This window comes from Antechinus flavipes, chromosome 6 (genome assembly GCF_016432865.1).
Source record: "Antechinus flavipes isolate AdamAnt ecotype Samford, QLD, Australia chromosome 6, AdamAnt_v2, whole genome shotgun sequence".
Taxonomy (NCBI): domain Eukaryota; kingdom Metazoa; phylum Chordata; class Mammalia; order Dasyuromorphia; family Dasyuridae; genus Antechinus; species Antechinus flavipes.
In genome coordinates, this window is record NC_067403.1 from 181051341 (window position 1) to 181073641 (window position 22301).

General features: G+C 38.0%; 1 protein-coding gene across 3 annotated transcripts in view; it reads left to right on the forward strand.

Moving 5' to 3' along the window:
- Positions 1 to 636: 636 nt before the first annotated feature.
- The window catches only part of SEC24D (SEC24 homolog D, COPII coat complex component), a 117675-nt gene continuing 96010 nt past the window's right edge, over positions 637 to 22301 (forward strand). For all 3 annotated transcript variants that reach the window (XM_051965828.1, XM_051965827.1, XM_051965829.1), the window contains exons 1-3: positions 637 to 742; positions 8188 to 8350; positions 13579 to 13708. In XM_051965828.1, the coding sequence (XP_051821788.1) occupies positions 8230 to 8350; positions 13579 to 13708 (251 nt within the window). In that variant the 5' untranslated portion in view covers positions 637 to 742; positions 8188 to 8229. The remainder of the gene's footprint in view (positions 743 to 8187; positions 8351 to 13578; positions 13709 to 22301) is intronic.

Below are 22301 nucleotides of genomic sequence, written 5' to 3' on the forward strand. Positions count from 1 at the left end.
CAAGTGTTTCCTGAGGATGAACATGTAGTCAGAGGGGGGAGTTCAAAAGCTTGAAGACCATTTAGTTCATCTTCCTTTTACATATCAGGAAACTGAGGCCCTGACAGAGCCAGAGACTTGCCCCCAATCACATAAACTCAGAGATTTGGAGGCAGAGGGACCTTGGAGGGCATTAAGTTTAGCCTATTCCTTTTATAGAAGAGGTGACTGATATTCAAAGAACCTCAGGAAGGATTGGGGGGGGGGGGAGAAGAGGAAGAGGGTGTAACACTTGAAGGAGGAGGAGGAGGAGGAAGATGAGGAGGAGGAGGGGAAGGGAGAGAAAGGAGAAAGGAATGAGAGGAGGAGGAGGAGAGGAGAATAGCGAGGAGAATACGGGGGAGGAAGAGAGGAGAATAGGGAGGAGGACTACCCAAGCTGAGGCCGAGAAAAAGAAAGAGAAGGCGGCCTGCGCCTGCAGCAGCCTTGGACCGCGTTAGCTTGCTCGCTCAGCTGCAGCGGCTCTGGGCCGCGGGCTCGAGCCTAGGCGCGCACACACGCCCTCCCTCCGCGGGGCCCCGCGTCGAGCACGCGCGCGCTCTCCTGCACCGCGGCCTCGGGCAGGGCAGGCTTTGACGTGGCACTCACAGCCCGGGCAAGCGAGCCGGCGGGCGGGCTAGTGGGCGGGGGTGTGCGCGGAGGAGCGCGCGGCGGCTGCAGCGGGCCAGGAGCACAGCAGAGCCGAGCGGCCGCATCCAGCCAGGTAGGCATCCCCTGCGGGACCCCCGCCCCGCGCCCCTCCGCATCTGTGTGATACTGGCATCCCGGGCCCTTTGCCTGCTGCTCGACGTAGATCTGTGGGGCCCCCGCCTTTCTCCTCGCGCCTCGGTCCCGGGGTCCCGAGCCCCCAGAGGTGGCACGTACTTCCAAAGACTCGGGGATCACCGGGTCCGCCCCTTCCTGTTACCGATGGAGAAACTGAGGCCCGGAGTGGTGCCCAAGGTCGAGCAGTCAGAGCTGGGATTCGAACCCACATCCTCTTTCTATGACACCCGTGGGCTCCCTGTTCTCCCCCTCCCCCTCCAGCTTTTCCTTGGAATGGGGGACTGTTTGAGTCATTGTCAAAATCGGGGGTTGTGATTTTAATGCTTTGAGATTCCCTGTCGAAACGGTTGCGTGGTTTTCAGGGTCCGAGGGCACTGAGGAGCCTCCCTCCCGGGGCTCTCGAAGGACCTTGCTTCCGATGATTTTCTGTCGGGGATATCTCTCCCTATGTGTCTGTTTCCCGCTGAGTCAGGGTACTCCGTGCTAACACGCTGATCGTGTGTGTGTATGTGTGTGTGTGTGTGTGTGTGTGTGTGTGTGTGTGTGTGTGATGGGCCGGGAAGTTTGACGTGGCAAACTGCGCTGGGCGAGAGAGGAAGCAAAAGTTCCCCCACTTGCATTGGAGAGAGATTCCAGCCTCTTCCTGTGCACTTGCGGGAAGCATCCCGGGCTCGCGGTGACAACTTTAGTCGGCAGCAGCTGAAGCCGGCAGGTGGACTAGTGGATGGGCGAACAGGGGTGTGTCCTGACCAGCTCTGCTCAGAGGTGCCCTGTTGGATAGGCTTGACCAAAGCTCAAGCTGCCACGTCTCCCTGTCTGCTAAGCAGTGGGAGGAGGGAAGGTACTGTCCCCAACAAAGGATACTGCAAACAGGCCTTTGGTCTTTCCTCCCCTGGTCACGTTTGCTTCATGGGTGGAAGGGAAGGAAATCGGCTTGTAATGCTCTTCTTGATCTCAGTGTTGGACTGCAGTGATACCAGGGGAAACAAATGGAGGGGAAGGGAATTTAAAGCTCCAAATGTTAAGGATGATAGGAACCTCAACTATCTTAGCAGAGGTCTGATTTCTAAGAATCTTCCTAAGAAAGCCACAGCTGGTGATCTGGAAAGATCACTGGCTTCTCCAGACAGAGGTCCTTATAAATCATCTTTGTGCAATGGATCTCTTGTGGCAAGCTGGGAGACACCTCTAGGCCCCTTCTCACAATACAGGTTTTAAATGCAGAAAATGAGACTTGGTGGGTTAAAAAGGCAACCAAAAGATAGTAAAAGTCGAGATGTCTTTTTTCTCCTGAGTTCACGGGCACTCTGGAATCCCTTGGATCCCAAGATAAGAACACCTAATTAGGAGCCAGATAGCCTGATTTTAAATCCTAGGTTTGTTACTCTCTGAATTACTGTGAATAATCCTTTAACCTCTCTGAACCTCAGTTCCCTTATCTTGAAAATAAGAGAGAATGATAAACGAAAATCCAAATCTAAAAGAGCTTTAAATCTAAAGAAAAACAATTAAATGTGATGAATAGTGTTCCTGTATTATAGCTATGGGTCATGGAGTTGGAGGAAGGAAAAGGCCATTAGAAGGAATCTGAGAATTTGAGAGCAGAAAGCTCTAAAAATCATCATGTACATTTTATAGAGGGGAACCTGAGGCACACAAATGAAGTGAGTTTCATGAGTGGTAGGCCAGAATTGTCCTATGTGCTTCATCTTCCACTGTACCATGAAATAGGTTTCTTGTCAACATACAACTGAATCTTATTTTTGTGAAAACCAGAAAAGATTTTAGGATCGCAGATTTAGAGCTAGAAGGGAAAACTGGCCCAAGCTCCTCATTTTACAGACATAGAAACTGAGGCTACAAAAAGGGAAGTCAACCCAAAATCGCACGAGTAGTAAATGACAGAGCCAAGATTCACATCTTTCCACTTGCCCCCATTTCCCCAAAGAATAAATTGATGTCCAATTCTGAGAATATAATACAATAAATGGTTATGATAAAGTTTCACTTTTCCTCTGTCTGGCCTTTTATAGAGTTCCATGTAAATTGAACAAATTAAAATCTTCCTGACAAATTCATAACTGATCTTCTTATAGATTTTAAGATTGGCCAAGTATCTTTCTCAAAGCAGGCTGGGAAGGGTTTAAAAGAGGTTGTGATATATACAACTAGTATTTGAAAGGCTCCATTGCCCCTCCACTCAGATCTGATTCTATGCTTAGTAGCCACTTTATTACTGCTGTCTCCTTTGCTTAGGATGACTGTGGGCAACTGAAGATTGATTATAATCTGCCTTCTAGTTTGTGTAAATTGTGATCCATAACATTGATTCAACACTAATATGGAAGGATGAGAAGAGCTTCTAGCTGACCAAATTTGAAGTCCCAGCTTTTATTTATATTCTTCAGTCATTTCAGTCACGTATCACCTTTCATAACCCTATTTGGGATTTTCATGGCAAAGATACCAGAGTGGTTTGCCATTTCTTTCTCCAGTTTGTTTTATAGATGAAGAAACTTAGGCAAACAGTTAAGTGACTTGCCCAAGATGACAGAACTATTAAGTATCTGAGGCTGGATTTTAATTCAGATCTTCCTGACTCCAGGCTCAGCACTCTATCTACTGGACCATCTAGCTGTGTATCGCTGAGCAAATGTTTTCAGTTTCTAAATTGATAAATGAGTGTTGGATTTGGTGATTCCTCAAGATCATTCTCAGTTCTGAATCCTGTCAACTTGATACTTAGAATCTTTCATTTCTTTTCATTTTAATTATGTGACTCACAGAATCACATAAATTTGGAGATGGAAAAGACCATCTAGTCAAGTTCATCTAGTTGAATCTCATATTTACATAAAAATCCCAATTCCACATATATATACTAAATAGACATTCAGCCTTTCTTTGAGGACCTCCTAAAAGCCGGCACTCACTGTCTCCTGGGGCAGTCTCTTCTCCTTTGGAACTGTTATAATTGTTAGAAAGTTTCCCCCCACCCCATGACTTGACCCTCAATTTGCTTCTCAATTGTTTTAGTTCTGCTTTCTGGGACCAAGAAGACCTAATCTAATCCCTCTTACACATGACAATCCTCCAAATATTAGATTTCACTAACTATCCTTTTAATAATGCAGGAATCAAAGTCAAACTATGACCTACCATTTATAGACTCTATTCTCTTTCCTTTTAAAATATCAAGTTAGTATTTATTCTTCTCTGGTTGGGTAAAAACTATCATGTCCCCTAACACATTGTTGGTGGAATTGTGAATACAACCAACCATTCTGGAGAGCAATTTGGAACTATACTCAAAAAACTGTGCATACCCTTTGATCCAGCAGTGTTACTACTGGGCTTATATCCCAAAGAGATCATAAAGAAGGGAAAGGGACCTGTATGTGCACGAATGTTCGTGGCAGCCCTCTTTGTAGTGTACAAAAACTAGAAACTGAGTAGATGCCCATCGACTGGAGAATGGCTGAATAAATTATGGTATATGAATATTATGGAATATTATTGTTTGGTAAGAAATGACCAGAAGGATGATTTCAGAAAGGCCTGGAGAGACTTACACGAACTGATGCTGAGTGAAACGAGCAGGGCCAGGAGATCATTATATACTTCAACAACAATACTATATAATGATCAATTCTGATAGACCTGGCCATCTTCAGCAATGAGATGAACCAAATCAGTTCCAATGGATTAGTAATGAACTGAACTAGCTACATCCAGCAAAAGAACTTTGGGAGATGACTAAGAACCATTACATTGAATTCCCAATCTCTATATTTTTGCCTGCCTGCATTTTGGATTTCCTTCACAGCTAATTGTACAACATTTCAGAGTCCAATTCTTTTTGCACAGCAAAATAATGGTTTGGTCATGTATACCTATTTTGTATTTAATTTATACTTTAATATATTTAACATCTACTGGTCATCCTGCCATCTAAGGGAGGGGGTGGGGGAAAGGAGGGGAAAAATTGGAATAAAAGGTTTGGCAATTGTCAATGCTGTAAAATTACCCATGCATATAACATGTAAATAACAAGCTTTTAAAAAAAAAACTATCATGTCCCTCAGAGTTTTCTCTTCAAATTAAAATGTTCTTATTTCATTCAAAACTTCTTCATTTGGTGTGATGCTTTTCAGTTTATGGATATCTTCCCTAAAATATGGTGTCCAGAACTAAATACAGTACTCTAGATGGTGTCTGATCAGGAAAGACAGCATATTTCTCTACTCTTGAACCCCTTTAAGACCCCTCAGATTATGTTATCTTTTTTTGACTTCTGTATCACACTGTTGACTCATGTAGAATTAGGAATCCACCAAAGGCCCTATGTCAAATGATCTGCTGTCTAGCCATGTATTCCACATATTGTACATGTAAAAGTTTGTTGTTGGGAGAGGGGAAGGAGGGTTGCACCCAAGGGTAATAAATCTTTATATTTATCTCTATTCATTTTTATCTTATTTGATTCAATTCAATGTGCTAACCTCAGAATCTTTTTGAATTCTTCTGTCATTCAGTGTGTCAGCTATTCCCCTAATAATGTGTTTTTTGACAATTAGATGAATATACCATCTAGACCTTTATCTAGGTCTTCATCCCTGTTATTTATAAAACATATTAAACAGTATAGGGTCTAGCACACATCTTGAGGGATTTCAATGGAAGCTTCCTTCTGAATCAACATAAATAAGGCTCATTAACAATTATTTTTTAGCTAGTCAACCAGTTGATATTGAGCCACCAGTTCTTTTTGAGTCATCTGACCAGATTATAATTTATTAGACTGGAGTGGCAGTCTGTATCACTCCACATTGTCCCCAGGAATAGCCCAGACAGTCTTTATCAAATGCCTGCTAAAATTCAGAGTATCTGTTTCTACATGACTCTGTTGATTTGCTAGGCTAGTAACCCTAGGTTAAAGAAGAAGCAAGGTTAGTCTGTCATACCTAGTTCTTGCAGCTGTGATGACTCTGTTCTCATCACTTCCTTCACCAACTATCCCTTTAACAGTGCCTTCTATGTTTGCCAGGAATTAAACTCAAATTGTCTGAGTTACCATTTATTGACACTATTGTTTTTCCTTTTAAAAACTTGGGAAGTGTGTTGCTCTTTAAGGGGGTGGGAGTGGAGGAAGCTGATGGTGATAATTATCTGGTTCTTCATGATTTTTTTAGAGATTTTTTTTGAAAGTTACTAGCAAGCACCTATTCCCATATCAGGAGATGAAGTCAATTTGGACTTGTTTCTTCAGGTACATCAAGGGAAGCCAGATGCCCAGGAATGAGCTCTCTACTTATCTTAGCTTTCAATCCCTATTAGTCATTTTTATTCTATCCTTTCTAGTTCAAAGATCATTCTTGTTGGCAGGAAAAAATAATTAGTACATGAGGTGAACAGTTCTGCCCTTTCTCTCTCACCCATTTCCACTTTCCCATTCACCATGGGCACTGGTCCTATCTCTTCTGAGAACCTCCTCATTCCCTTATTAACTTAACAATCCCCACCCTTTTTGTCCTGCCTCAATTTTTTCTAAGCTAGAACTCTCTGGCATTCTACTCACAAGCCTCTTCCACACTTCTTTGTTCATCTTTAGTTATCTGCATTTTTGTGTCACTCCTATATGTCTTTTAAAAATCTAAGCTAATAATAAAAAATTACAGCTAATATTTATGTACTTACTATGTACCAAATATATAATTTGATTTGATCCTTACAACAATCCTGGGAGCTAGATACTATTATTATTATTATCCCTGTTTTACATATGGGAAACCAAGGCAAACAGAGGGTAAATGACATGTAAGTGACACAGCTAATATCTGAGTACAGATTTGAACTTAGGTCTTCTTAACTCAAGTCTCAGCATTCTACCCAGTGTGCCATGTAGTAGCCTCTAATAAATTGCGTGATAGTTCCTTCCTTTGAACAATTCCTATTTTTCAACTTCCTTGTGTGTCTTCAAAATTCAGTTCTAGTTTCCATCTTTCCTCACTGACTTCTTCTATAGAATTTTAATCCACTGAATCCTACCTATCCTTCCTCTAAACTCTCTGAATTCTGTTCTCCTTGTATTTAGGGTACAAGTCACACTCTGCCTGATTTTTTTTCTTTGTCATCATAAATTCTAAGATGGAGTAGTTACTTCTCCATGCTTATCTCTGCCTTCCAGACTCCTCAGCTTTCCTCAAAATGCAGCTTAAATACCATTTTCTTCATGAAGTTTTTTCTAGTTTTTCCTACTACTAGTGTTTCCCCCCCATCTCTCAGGTTATCTTGTAATCATTTATATGTATTCATGTGTTGTATGTTACATGTCTCCTCCATTAAAAGGTAAGCTCTCTGACACTAGGAACTGTTTTTAGTTTCCTTTGAATCCCTAGTGCTTAGTACTATGCCTGGCTTATGATAAGCATGTTGTAAATGCCTGTTTATAAATTAATTAAAAGTTCCCATTATTTACAACCAAGCAGTCCCTTCTTCCTTGTTTGTTAGCATGAGATCTAGACTAGTCCCTGGTGCTTTTGAGCTTGGCTTTTTAAATAAACTCCTTTTTAATTTTCTTAAAAGAAAAAAAAATGAGATCCTCACAGATATATGCCCAGATTAGCCTCAGGGTGATGACTTTTTTGGCACATAATTTTCAAAGCTTAAGTCACAATCTATAACTGGGAGGATATTTCCACAGTAATGAAAGCCTGGATCTTAAGTCATTTCTATCATTCTTCATATTCCCTCCACCTTGTTGTTATCATTAAATCCTATATAACTCTTCATAACACTATATGTGGTTTTCTGGCAAAGATAGTGGAGTGGTTTGTGATTTCCTTCTCCACTACAATAAGGCAAACAGAGCTTAAATGACTTGCTCAGCTAGAAAGTATCTGCAAAAGGATTTGAACTCAGGTTTTCCTGACCTTGGGCCCAGCACTCTATCCACTAAGCACATCTATCCAATAAGCTGCATTGAAAAAATATTTGTTGTCCAGTAATTAAGACTAAGTCAGCTGCTTAGAAGGCAGCCATGCTAATCACTATACTACTAGTGCTTCCTATACCATCCCTAATACATTGTAAGCTCCATAAGGGAAGAGTCTTTAAACTTTGCATCTTTCAGGCACCCAAAGAATACTCAATAAACTGCAGGAACTTAATAAGTGTTTGTTGTTTAGTAGTCATTTAACCTTTTTGCTCTACAGCAGCTATAATGAAATGAATGGTGCTTAATGATCAATGGATGTAATAATTGTCTCCACTGGCAAATCCCCAGGTTGCCCCAGATCCTTAAAACATCTGCAAAATGTCCATTTCCCTTAGGAACGCAATAATTCAGTCATTGCATCTGACCTTATCTTTTTCCTGTTTCAGCCTTAGAAGAAATCTGTAATCTGGAATGAGATCACTTTCATCATGAGCCAACAAGGTTATGTCGCTACCCCTCCATACTCTCAACCACAGCCTGGAATAGGGGCACTTTCCCCACCTCTTCGTGGACACTATGGTGACCCATCACACTCAGCCCCTCCATCAGGTAATATGGATGATGTTAGTTCATTAAAAAAAAAAAAAGAGTAGTGATTTTGAAAAGGATTTGGGGAGTTTAGTTATCTGCAAGCTTAATGAGAATCAATAGTGATATATAGTAGTCAAGAAATCTAATACACTTTTAGGCTTCAGCAAGAAAGAGACCTATTTCCAGGGATTCTGGAGGGAATAGTTCTGCTCTACTCTGTTCAGATGCCATCTGAATGAAAAACATTTCTTAACCTCTATGTCCTAAGTGAGAGGCAGCATAGCCTAGTAAATAGAGTCAGCCTCAGAGCCTGCAAGATCTTGGACCAATTCTGGGTCCTGATGTGTGCTGAAAGAGTGACCCTGGATAAATCACTTCAGGATCCTAGACAGCTCTTGAAGACTGTAGATTGCAGAAAAGGTATGGATGTATGTTGGTAGGTGGAGTTTCTTCATCTAAAAGTTCCTCATACCAGTGAATTCGCAGATCCCAACTTTCCCTGTCCTCCTAGGTGCTGAGCAGTATGGGAGATTGTGTTCAGTTTTGTGTACTACATTTTTTAAAAGACCTTGATGGGCTAGAAAGTTTCTAATGCAGGGTACCCTTTAAGGTCATAAGATCCACAACTGAGGGCAGCTGGAAGGGATTCAGTAGCTCAGCTAGCCCAGTTCCCATACTTGACAAAGATATAAAGTAACTTAAAATAAGTAATCCAATAAATCAAATTAAAATTTATAGAGCATTTACTATGTACCAGGCATTGTCTTAAGTGCTATTAATTAGTAAATTCAGTCATTCGTTATTATACAGTTATGTAATATATAGTTATTATATGTAACATTCTGTACTACAATTATATAATAATATATCTTATGTAAATATTATATATTTTTATAGTATATCATTGATTATTATAGTTATATTATATAATTACATAATTTTGTTGTTCAGTCATTCAGTCATGTTTGATGCTCCATGATCCTGTGAAATTGTACTTTCATGGAGTCTCCTTAGAGAAGATACTGGAATGGTTTGCCATTAATGTTAAATGACTTGCCCAGCATCATACAGCTAGTTAATGTCTGAAGTCATATTTGAACTCAGGTCTTCCTGAGTCCAGGCCTAGTGTTCTGTCCACTGATCCAGGTAGCTGCCTCCTTAATTATATAATAAAATGATATAAAATTTGTTTATAATATAGTCATACATTATATAATCATATAATGTGCTTTTAATTATATAATCATATGATAGTAATAATTATGTATAACTATGTAGTTATATGTTACATAATATAACTTCATAATTAATGATTAATGAATTTATTAATAAGTCTGTGATTGATTAATGAATTCATTTATTAATAAAAAGAAAGACAATCCCAGTCCTTAAGAACTTATAATCTAAAGCAGGGGTTCTCAAACTACAGCCCGTGGGCCAGATGCAGCAGCTGAGGACATTTATCCCCCTCACCCAGAGCTATGAAGTTTCTTTATTTAAAGGCCCACAAAACAAAGTTTTTGTTTTTACTATAGTCCGGCCCTCCAATAGTCTGAGGGACAATCTGAACTGGTCCCCTATTTAAAAAGTTTGAGGACCCTTGATCTAAAGGAAGAGACACCCCCCCACACACACACCAAAAGGCAGGAAGTAGAGGGAGAGGACGAGGTCATTGAAGCAACAAAGATGGAATTTGATCTTGAGCCTCTTGAATCCAAATTCACTTAGGTTCCTACTGCAAGAACTCAGACTGCTGCCATAAAAGGATAGAACAATGAGGAAGGTATCTAGCTAGCCTGGAGGAGCCCAGATTTCCAAGGTAACAGACTCACTTCTCTCTGCAAATATTTGAAGGGAAGAGGGATTAGACATATTCTGTTTGTCCCTAGATAAACTAGGATCATACATTTAGACCTGGAATCTATCAGGAATCATATAGTCCAGTTCCTTCATTTTACAAAAAAGGAAACTAAGGCTGAGATTTCCAAGAATATTTCCTACCCACTGTCAAGTCAGATGTGGCAGAAGGAAATTCAAGCCCACATCTTCTGACTCTTGATCCAGTAGCCTTTCCTCAGGATTGTATTCTGAGAGAGGTGAAGAGTAAGGAGGCAATAGTCAGTACACAGTACTAATCATGAAGCATGTAGGGTTTGCATAGTGTGGGTCAAGGAGTAAGAGAAGGAGAAAATATGAAAAAAGTCTGGAGTGAGTAGACTGATGCCAAATTGGAAAGGGTTTTAAATGATAAATAGAAGAATTGTATATTAATCTATAGGCATGAGGGAGCTCTTGAAGTTTATGGAGTAAAGAAGTAGCAACTGTGTAAAGATTTGGCCCCTGACTCCAAAAAGGTTCTATTATGGACTTATTTATCATAACACTAAACTCCAGATCTGCTGCAGTATTACTGGGTACACTAAGTAGTAGTGGGACATAATGACAGGGAAAAGAACTAGAGTCAAGCACCAACTTTGACATATACCGTGATTTGATCTAGATAAGTCACTCTGGACAAAATATGTTGCAAAATCATTCCAATGAAAAATTAGTTTCTTCCCTAACCTTTTCCCTATGTCCATGAAACTATAATTCCAAACCTGGGACAGCCAAATAACCTGGAAGATAGAGCACCAGCTCTGGAGTCAGGAGGACCTGAGTTCAAATCTGACCTTAGACATATAACATTTACTAGTTGTGTGATGACAAGTCAACCTCAATTGTTTCCCCCTAAAAGAAATGAAAACAAATAAAATTTTAAATATAATTTCAAGCTTTAAAAAAAAAAAACACAAAGGTTTCTTGGAGAAGTGAATTCTATTCTCCACCATCTCTACATTTCTTTTTTACCTGTTTTGTGTTGTTCTTATTATTGTTGTTTTAACACTATATTTGCCCCCATTAGAATGTGAATTCCTTAAGAATGGGGATTGTGTTTTTGCCTTCCTTTCTTTAGCTAACTATTAGCACAAGCTCTTGCCCACAAGAAGTCCTTGATAAATACTTGTTGACTGACTAATTTTTGAATGGAATGGCTGGGCAGGAGTGGGGACACAAGTGAGACCTAAAGCTATCTTAGAATCCATCATGGACTCCTTTCCAGGTTCTAGGTCTTAGAACTTTTGTTTTAGGCTTATGTCTTTAAAGTTATATTCATCTCTACCATGAATATTTCAATGGCTACTCCCATAGAGTCTAATATACTTCCTATATAATATATATATGTGTGTGTATATAACATATACACATGCATATGTATGTACCTATATGTATGCGTTCATGTGTGTGTAGCAAATTATGTGTATATAAAATGTGTATATATAATGTATATATAAGTAATATATACATATATTACTCTAGTATGTCTGTATATACATATATGTTTGGACAGTTAGGTAGTACAGTGACTTGAGGGCCAGACCTGAAGTCAGGAAGGCTCTTCTTCCTGTGTTCAAATCTGACACTCAGTAGCTGTGTGACCTTAGGCCTTATTTGTCTCAGTTTCCTCATGTGTAAAATGAGCTGGGGAAGGAAATGACAAACCATTCCAGAGTCTTTGCCAAGAAAACTCCAAATGGGGGTACAGATGACTGACTGAATGTCTGTTATGACCGAAATGATTCAATTACAACTACATATATGTTTATATTTATTGTATGGTATACAGTTTATAGGTATATAACAAGAATATATTTTACTCTTTGGAGAGCTGAGCTGACTAGGAGTTGAACATTGGAATCTTCTGCTCTGTAGTCAGACGCATTCTCCATTGCACCATTCTCCCACATGCTCAGCAGCATAAGATGCACAAAGTTAGAGAAGCCACCCCAAATGTTGACAGGAACTATTTGTGTTTGAGGCAGAGCCTTCTGGGCTCATGTTGGTCTGATTAGCCAAGTTGTATGCACTGTAACTCGATTCTAACAGTCATGTCATTTTGGTTCTCTTCAAGAACAAGGGACTACAACTAACCAACCATATATTATTCTAGTATATATGTGTATATGTACACATATAAACATACGTGTGCATATATGTACTTTAAAATTAAAAAACATTTACTAAGTGACTTATGGGTGACTTATGTGGTGAACACCAAATTAGGTGCTCAGACTCTAGTAAGGAGATACCCCCCCCAATAGATACAGTGTGCTTCAGTGTAATGAACCCCAAACTCAGATCCCTGGGGTGCTGAGTTTGGTCTTAGCTCCTGAGTTTGGATCTAAGCTCTGTCCCTTACTAGTTTTGTGGTGTTGAGCAAATTCTTTAACCTCCCTGGGTCTCAGTTTCCTCATCTGTAAAATGAAGGTCAATCTCAGAGTAGACAACTTCTAAGATTGCTTCCAGCACCAGAGTTGAGACCCTGTATCTGTGATACAGGAAAGATCACAAGACATACAAATGAAATGCTATGATAAGACTGAGAAGAGAATGATTATTGGTGGGCAATCAGGTCAACTTCTTGGAAGAAGTAGCTTTATATCTGGGGCATAGAAATTTCAAGTGGAGATGAGGGGGAAAAAACAAGAGAAATGTTGTGTAAGCAAAGGCATAGATGAGGCAATGTGGGATGCAGATGAGGAACAGATAAATTTTATTCCATTCAGCAAATAATTATTAGGATCTAGCAGTGGGGTTTCAAGTCCAAATGGACTAGTGGTTTTTCCCCTCTAGTCACAATGATAAGAAACTGAGTTGGGATTCAAATCCAAGTCCTTATACTAAAAATTCAGGACATTCTTCTTTATCTCTTAGTGCCTTTCTTCAGTTAGTCCAATTGGATGGAAGGAAGAAAGGAAGGAAGAAAAGAAGGAAGGAAGGGAGGGAGAGAGGGAAGGAGGGAGAAAAGAGCTCATTTTATGCAAAACACAAAGTTTGGCTGGCATGCATTTCAGGTGGATGGAGAATATTCTAGTTATTTTCCATTCTCTTTATTTTATTTTTAGTATTGCTCATCCAATTTCAGTATTAGTCACTGAGGCAGGGCTCACTCAACCAGGACTGGAGCCCAGAATTTCAGCACAGAGGGAGAGGATTATGCGATTCCAAGCTGGAAAGGGCATTAACTACCTCATGAGCCAACTCTTTTTACTTCAGGATGAGGATATTGTTCCATAGATTGTTACCCATTTTTTCTTCCCTAATCAGTCCATGTTCTTGGCCTAAGGATTTTACATCACCTGTCATAATCCATTAATAGGATATATACCTAAATTTATTTACCTGTACTCTTTGTTGCATTACAGGTATAATGAAGCCAGCTGGGCCTTTGGGACCAACTGCACCTATTGGGGTATTACCTCCTGGACCCCCCAATCCTGGGGCCCATCAATTTGGCCAGAATGGTCCTAATATCTCAGGGTATACCCAACAAAGGTGAGTTACTCAGACTCAATTTCTTCATGCTGTTACTTGATCAGAAAGTTGTTTCTAAATAATTTGAGTGTTTATGGGATGTGCTGGCCACCTCTTCAGGGTTGGGGAGGGGGAGGTATGCTTAACACAATTTTAAGTTTAATCTTCTTTATCGATATTTCTTCATCACTTTCTTAAGTCTAGATAATTGAAAAACCAATAAATCCAAATGAAAGTCTCCTCTTTCCTTTTAAAATATGCCCAAAGCATTGGTCTGATTCCCTTATTTACTGCTATTATTCACTCTGTTGTATGGCACTTATCTGTATAACTGCAGAATCCCTCTAATAGAATATAAGCTCACTGAAGGCAGGGGCTGGGCCATTTTTTAGTTTTAAATCCCTAGCCATAGTCCAGTTCTTTGTCCATATGGATCTACAGGATCATCAATATTATTTCTCCTTCCAGTGGAGAAGACCACAATATTTCTGTGCCTCCTTCTCCTGGGTGACTCTTCCTCTTGTACTCCCATAAATGCTTAGCAGACGGTCCTCACTATGTGTTGGGGGTCTTTCTCTGATTCCCTTGATGTTGCAAGGATAGAGTATCTTGACTCTCTCTTGATCTTCCTTGGGCTCTCGAAATAACTGGCCCTCTTGCCTTTCCTGTGGCACATCTCTCTGATGATATCTCTTGTGCTGAGTTTTCTACACAACTCTTGACTTGTAATGTACTACAGCCTGCTCATTCCAATGAATAGGCCTTACATAGAGTATAATAATAAATGAATAAATGGATAGATGAATTGGTGAATGAAAATAGCTAGTAGCTAACATTTATATGGTGCTTACTATGTTCCAAAGTGCTTTACATTTGATCCTCAAATACCCCTGGGAGGTAGGGGCTATTATTATTTATCTCCATTTCACAGATGAGGAAACTGAGGCAGAGAAAAGTTAAATGACTTCAAAATGAAAAGGCATTTATTGATTAAGCATGGACTTTGAGCCAAGCATTGTACTAAGTTCTGAAGACAAGATATAAAAGCAAAGACAGTCTTTGACCTCAAGGCAGACATTGACTATGTCACAGATCTGACAGCTGAAAAGGACCTTAAGTGATTATTTGATCTAATCCTCTCATTTTCTAGAGCACAGAGGGCAGAGCACTGCATCTAGACTCAGGAAGATCTGAGTTTGAATCTTGATTCAGATATTTAGATAGCCCTCTTCCCTTAGGCAAAGTATTCAATCTCTCAGCTTATCATTTTTATTATTACATTCTGAAACTAAAATCAGCAAGGAGAAGGGAACAGAAGCTAGTACAGTGAATGGAATGTTCTTGGAATCAAATCCCAGGCTTACTCCCTAACTAGTGATTATGGATATCGTGAACAAGTCATTTAACTTCTCTGTGTCTCAGTTTCCCTCTCTGTAAAATGAAGAGTTAGTATTTATGATCTCTGAGGACACTTCCACTTCTTGTCTAAAGTCGCGCCTGTGGTAAATGGCAGAGCTGAGGTTTGGACTCACTCAGATCCCTTATGTCACATTCAAGGTTGGTTTCATGATGAAATCACTTTCTTTCCCTTGGCAAGTGAGCATTCATGATTCATAAACCCTTGTTGGATGGGATTCAATGGACTCGAGGCCCTGACAACAAAGTCATAACAACTCAGGGAGGAAGTCACCCAGGAAGGAGTGGTTAGCCTGCTAAGAGGTCAAAGAGAATGATAGCTGGGGGTGGGAAAAAAGGTCATGGGATTGTGCAATAGAGATCATTAGATACCTTTTTCCATTGAGTGAGGGAGCTAGAAGCCAGATTTCAGAGTTGAGACATGAGTGGGAAGTAATGTAGCGAAGGTGACCAATGGAAATTGGGGAGGGGGGCACATAGCCAAACAAAGGAAGAATAATTGAGGATGATGACTTGGAAAAAATGGAAGGAGAGAGGAAGGGTTTTTTGATTTTTGTTTTTGTTATTTCATAGTGTCATGGACATATTTAATGGCAGCTGGTGACTCAGATCTGGTTATCTAACCCTAGTATTTCTCCTGAGCTCCACACTTGCATCACCAGTTGCCTGCTGTACACTTCAAAGTGGACATCCCAGAGATATCTTCAATTCAAACTCCAAAACTGACCTTGTTGTCTTCACACCAAATCTGTCGGAACTTTTTTATTTCTGTCAAGGGTCCCACCATCCCTCAAGTTACGCCAATTTGTAGCTTCAGTGATTTCTGCTTTTGGATTTAATTAGAACTCTCCATCATACCCTCCCTTAGGGGACCTTCTGTCCTTTGTTTCCAACCTCCTTTTATGTACTGCTTTCTCCCAATTTGAGAACAGGGACTTTTTTTGTTTTTTCATTGTATTTGTATCTAGCACAGCACCTGATACATAGTAGGCACTTAATCAATGTTTATTGACTTCCTGACTGACTGTTAGGTGGCCACTATGTAACAGAGTGGATGGAGCATTACACTTAAGAATCAGACTTACTAGCTATGTTCATCTCCGGTAAACTGTATTAGGCTTGGTTCAGTATTCTAGCCATTTAAAGATGCTTTTGACTCTTACCAATCTCTCCTAGCTTCCTGCCATCTATAAAGTCAATAGAGTCCTTCTAGACCATATCTATCACCTGGATAAATTATATTAACATAATCCCCTGCATCTGTCATTCTTACAACTGTGTTAAAAAAAAATGAAGTTAGTCTAGTACAGGGGTGGGGAACCTTTTTTCTGCCAAAGGCCATTGGGATAGTTATAATATCATTTCTAAGCAGTGGGAGGTTATTGTACTCAGCTCTCAGGTCATCATTGCTTGCAGGTGCCTTGGCAAATAAAAGCCCATGGGCCAGACATTCCCCATTTTTGGTTTAGTATGACCTGTTTTTAAATTTTCCAAATTTTATAATTTTTTTCTTTTGAATATTTTAATTGCATTGATATATTTTGTTTTACCATTCTCTAAACTTCTCCCTCAATCTCTTTTAGAAAGCCATTCCATATAAATAATATTTTCAAGAAAAAGAAATCAGCAAAACCCAAATCTAAAAATAAGTATGCTATGTTTCACACCTCTGCTAAGGAGCTGAGGGAGGTGTCTCTTGGTACCTCTCTTTTGAGGCCAAGCTTGTTCTGTGTAATTTTCCAACATTCACTGGCCATTATTTTGTGTTCTTTCCATTTTCATTGATGTCGTCATTTACATTGTTTTCTTAGATCTGCTTACTTCATTTTGCATCATTTAAATCCATATTTCTCTATATTCATCTCACTCGTCATTTTATACAACACAATAATATTCCATTACATTTATGGACCTCAGTTTATTTAAATTTCTCAATCAAGGAACATTGACTTTGTGTCCAGGTCTTTGCTACAAAAAAGCAAAAACAGAACAAACAACAACAACAACCAAAAAAACTCTCTGGCACAATCAGTTTTCAAAGCCATGCTAGCTTTTTGTTATTGCTTTCTTTTTCTAAAAGTTTACTCACCAGCCCTTTGATAATAAATTCTATAGTTTGTCCAAGAATCAAAAGCAAGGTCGATTGACCTACATTTTGCAGACTCTACTGTTTTCCTCTTCTTCAAAAATCAGGACAGCATTTACAATTCATCAGGATTATATTATATCATAGATTCTCTACCATCCTTTTTTTAAACTGAGACAATTGGGGTTAAGTGACTTGTCCAGTATTACACAGCTAGGAAGTTAAGTGGCTGAGACTAGATTTGAATTCAGGTCTTCCTGACTTCAGGGCTGATGCTCTATCTACTATGTCACTTAGCTGCCCCTCTCTACCATCTTTCAAATGTCTCTCACTGACATGGCTCAGCAAACATACCTGCCAGCTCTGTCGATACCATGGGATGTTGTTAGTCTGGTCCTGGTTATTTGAACTCTTCTGATGCACCAAAGTAATCACTTAGTCTTTATCTGTAGCCACTCTCTATTGACCATTTTGACCTTTCTTTCCAAAAATAGTCTTTGCAGAGATAAGAGAAGAATTAATTAATTCAGCCTGTTTTGTCATCTTTTATTGTTGCTCTATCTAAAGCCGCCCTCCCCCCCCAATTCTTTCTGTTCTTTCTTTGATCTTCTACTTTCATCCAGTATAATAATGTAACTTTTTCATTTTCTTTAGCATGCCTTCCCAGCTTCAGATCCTTCTTATTGTCAGCACTTTTGTGGTTAACCATCCATTTCAATTAGCTTCTCAGATTTCTTGGCATAGATTTTTTTTGTATGTAACGCTTTCTGATGTTTTTCTTGATTTCTTTGCCCTCATTGTAATCTCTCCTTTCTCTAACATTCTGGTAATTTGGATTTGCTTTATCCTTTTTCCCCTTAGATTTGCTTATTATTTTCCTTTGTTGGTCTTCTAAAAAAAAAAACCCAGCACTTGCATTTCATTACTGTATCCATTGATCTTCTATTTTTAATTGTACAGATCTTGCTTATTTCTTTTTTGTTTCCTGGTAGTTTGTTACTTTGTTTTTGCTAAGTTGTTGGATTCAAGAGATAGAATAAAAACTCAATTTTTTTATTGTATCTTTCTCTTTTGCTAATATAATTATAAATTTCTGCCTAAGTCTTACTTTGGCTCTACCTTATATCACTTTATGTGTAATATCAGTATTGGTTTTCTTTCTGGAATGATATGTTGATCTTTCTTTAAGTTCTCCTTTAATTCAGTTTATATTAATAAACCAGTGTCAATCTTGTATTCATGTCACTATTTCAAACCCTTTTTTTTTTTTGGAATCATGTTCTTTAAATATAGGGTATAAAATGTCTTGTCTTAGTGATCTAGTGTGTGTGTGTGTGTGTGTGTGTGTGTGTGTGTGTGTGTAACTTTTGGGTTGGTAATGTAAAAACTTGGAAAATATTATATATTTTCCTTGACCTAACTCTATCATTCATTGTTTCTTAGTCTCTGTGTTCACAATAGATTGGTAAAGAACTTATTTTTGTTCTTTATTGTGAACTTATTTTTAAACTTTTGAGATCGTGAATAATTATTCTTATTTATGTGTTTCAATTACCTTGGATATCTTGAATATTAGATTTTTATCAGTGATATTTGCTGAAAAAACTTTTTTCTATAATTAACTGATTCTCTTCTAATTCTAGTTGCATTGGTTTTGTTTATGCAAAAGTTCTTCAATTTTGTGTAATATAATTATCCCTTTAATCTTCATTTTTATCTCTTGTTTAAGGGATGTATTCATTTGTATTTTATTCTGTTATTAGGTGTAAGATGTTGGCCTAAATCTAACTAGTGAATGATTACTTTCCAATTTTCCCAACAGTTTTTGTCAGATAGTTGTTACCAAAGTAGTTGGTATCCTTGGATTTACTAAATACAATAATGTGTTTGTTTTGTTCCTAAGTATTGTTTATCAAATCTGATCCACTGATCAACTTTACTACTTTTAAATCATTGCCAAAAAATTTTGATCATGTTTATTATGTGATACTGACAGATCCCCTTTCTCCTCACTTTTCCCCCTTTATTTTCCTTCAGATTCTTGATCCCTTTGTTCCATTTGTTGCATTTTATCAAATGTATCTCTAGCATCTCTTGATAAAATCACATGACTTAAATGTTTTTGTTACTGGTGTGACCCATTATACCTATAGTTTCCATAACCAAACCTGCATTCCTAATATAAATTCACACTGGTCTTAGTAAACAATTTTTCTAATTGTTGCTATAGGCCCTTTTGATAATGTTTCATTCAAAAGTTTTTCAGCAATAGTTATTAGAAATAAAAGGTTTAAACTTTTTTTCTCTGCTTTATCTTTCTCTTGTCTGCATATCAGAATGGTATTTGTCTCATGGAAGAAAGAAATGGAAAGGAAGTGAACATTTATATAGTACTCTCTATGTGCCAGATATTGTGCTAAGTATTTTTTATACAAATATTGTCTCAGAGAAGTTTAACAAATGTATTATGGCAACCATTTGTGTAATATTAGAGGTAATTATTCTCTGAATATGTGATAAAATTTGCTTTTAAATTCATTTGGGAATGGGTTTTTTCCTGTGGAAATTCATTTGTGTCTAGTTCAATTTCTCCTCTTTTTTTGAGTTTAGGCTGATAAAAGTTTTTCATTCTTTATTCTTCTTAATTATGCATTTTCATTAAGTATCGAATTTATTGACATTTACTTGAGTTTCTGACAATTTCTTCTTTTATTAAAATATTCATTTTTCATTTTTAAAAAATTTTGGTAATTTAATTTTCTTCTTTCTTTTTTTAAAACAAATTAATGGTTTGCCTTTTTAAAAAGTCCTCAATGTATTTGTTAATACAATGGTTTTTGTTTTTCAATTTTGTTTACCTCTTCATCATTTTGTGTTTATTTGGAATTTTTTAATTGAATGCTTTTATGGAACCTTTTTTTTGTTCCATTCCAGTTCATTGATCTTTGCTTTCTCTCTTTTATTGATGAAACTATTTAGAGATATAATTATTCTCTTAAAGATCATTTTGGCTCCATCACAAGAGTTTTGTTACAGTATCTCATTGTCACTTTCTTTGACAAAATTATTTATTTCTGTGAATCATTCTTTTGGATTATATTATCCAGTCTCCATGTATGTCTTGTTCCTTTCTTAAAATTCTTCATATTGATTATAATTTTGTTGAGTTGTGGTCAGTAAAGTGTTTAATGCCTTTTTATCAGGTTGTTGGTTTGTTGTTATGGTTTTGCTTTAATACAAGTTTAATTTTTGTAGAGATGCTATGTAAAATTGGATCCTATATGTTTTTCTTATTACCATTCAGCAATCACCAATCTTAATATTTGTAACTCTTCTAACATTCAATCTAGATATTTAATTTCTTTCTTGTTTATCTTTTTGTTAGATTTGCCTAGGTTTTAACAGATTATATGGAATTTCCCAATGACTATTGTTTTATTGTCTACTTTTTCTACTTCAACCATCTTTTCTATGAAGTACTTAGTACTTCCTTAAAGTGTGCTATTCAACATTTTCATAATTAATAGTAATAGTGTTTCATTATCTGTGGTGCCCTCAAGCATAATGTAGTTCCCTTGCTTATCTCATTTAACCATGGGCATTTTTATTGTTATTTTGCCTGAGATCATTATTTTTATTCCAGCTCTTTGAGATTGGCCCAAGATATAATAGATTCTGTTCTAACCAATTACCATTTTAATTCTGTATGAATCATGTTTCAAGTGTGTTTCTTGTAAACAGCCTATGGTTGATTCCTTCTTTCTAATCCATATTGCTGCACTCTCCTGTTTTATACAAGAACCTACTCCAACCAAATTCATGGTTATTATGGTTAGACTTTTTTTTTTCCCATTACATTCTAGCATTTTCTCTCTAGGGTCCTTCCCATTCTTCCTATATTAAAAAAAAAGGGGGTGGGGGAGTGAAGAAGGAAAGGGAATAGGATCAACTATAATAATCTATAATTTTAGTTGTCTGGCCCTGCTCCTGTGCTCTCTTCTCTTGAGGGCAGTGAGGTGGCAGCTAGTAGAGAGAGTGACTGATCTTGGAATCAGGAAGACCTGCACTCAAATCTGGTCCAGACACTTATTTAACTGGGCAAGTCAGAAGTCATTCAGTCTCAGTTTCTTCATCCGTAAAAGAAGAATAATATCTGTCTTATGCAGTTGTTATGAGGGTCAAATGATATCATTTGCAAACATCACAAATTTGTAAACCTTAAATCTCTATATCAATGCTATTAATATTCTTTTTCTGTCCTATGTAGTCAGCCTTCCCTAAGTGAATTTTCTTTTACTTGTCAGTCAACTAATATTTATTAAGTGCCAGACACTGTGCTAAGTGCTAGGAATACAAAGAAAGGTAAATGATAGTCTCTGCCCCCAAAAGTTCACAATCTAATGTCTGATGGGGGAAATGACATGCAAACAACAAAATACAAACAGGATATAGATATGAGTTGGAGGCAGTAAGATTAAGAACGAGGCAAAGTTTTCTGTAGAAGATGGGACTTTAGCTGAGGCTTGAACAAACTCAACAGCACTGAAATAGAGATGAGAAGAGAGAGAATTCCAGTCATGGGGAACAACCAGTGAAAACATTCAGAGTTGGGAGATAGAGGAACAATAAGGCAAGAATCATCGGATCATAGAGTACTGGAATGGGGATGAGATGAGGAGGGCGGAACATGCAAGAAATTGGAAAAGAATGGAGAGGAACTAGATTAGGAGGTCTTTGAACACCAAACAGAAGCTGTAAATTTGATGCTGGAGCCAATAAGGAGCCACTAAAATATATTGATAATGATCAGATATAGTTTAGGGAGATAAATTTGACAGTGTTAAGTAAAAGAAAGACTAAAGTGGAAAGGAAGAAAAGGAATAAAGCAATAAGTATATATATATAGTACTCACTATATGCCAAGCCTTACCTTAATAACTTAAAAAAAATTACTTCATTTGATCCTTTTTTTTGGGGGGGGAGGGGGAGAGGGCAAGGCAATTAAGGTTAAGTGACTTGTCCAGGGTCACATGACTAGCAAGTGTTAAATATCTGAGACTAAATTTGAACTCAGGTTGGTGTTCTATTCACTGTGCCATCTAGCTGCCTGAA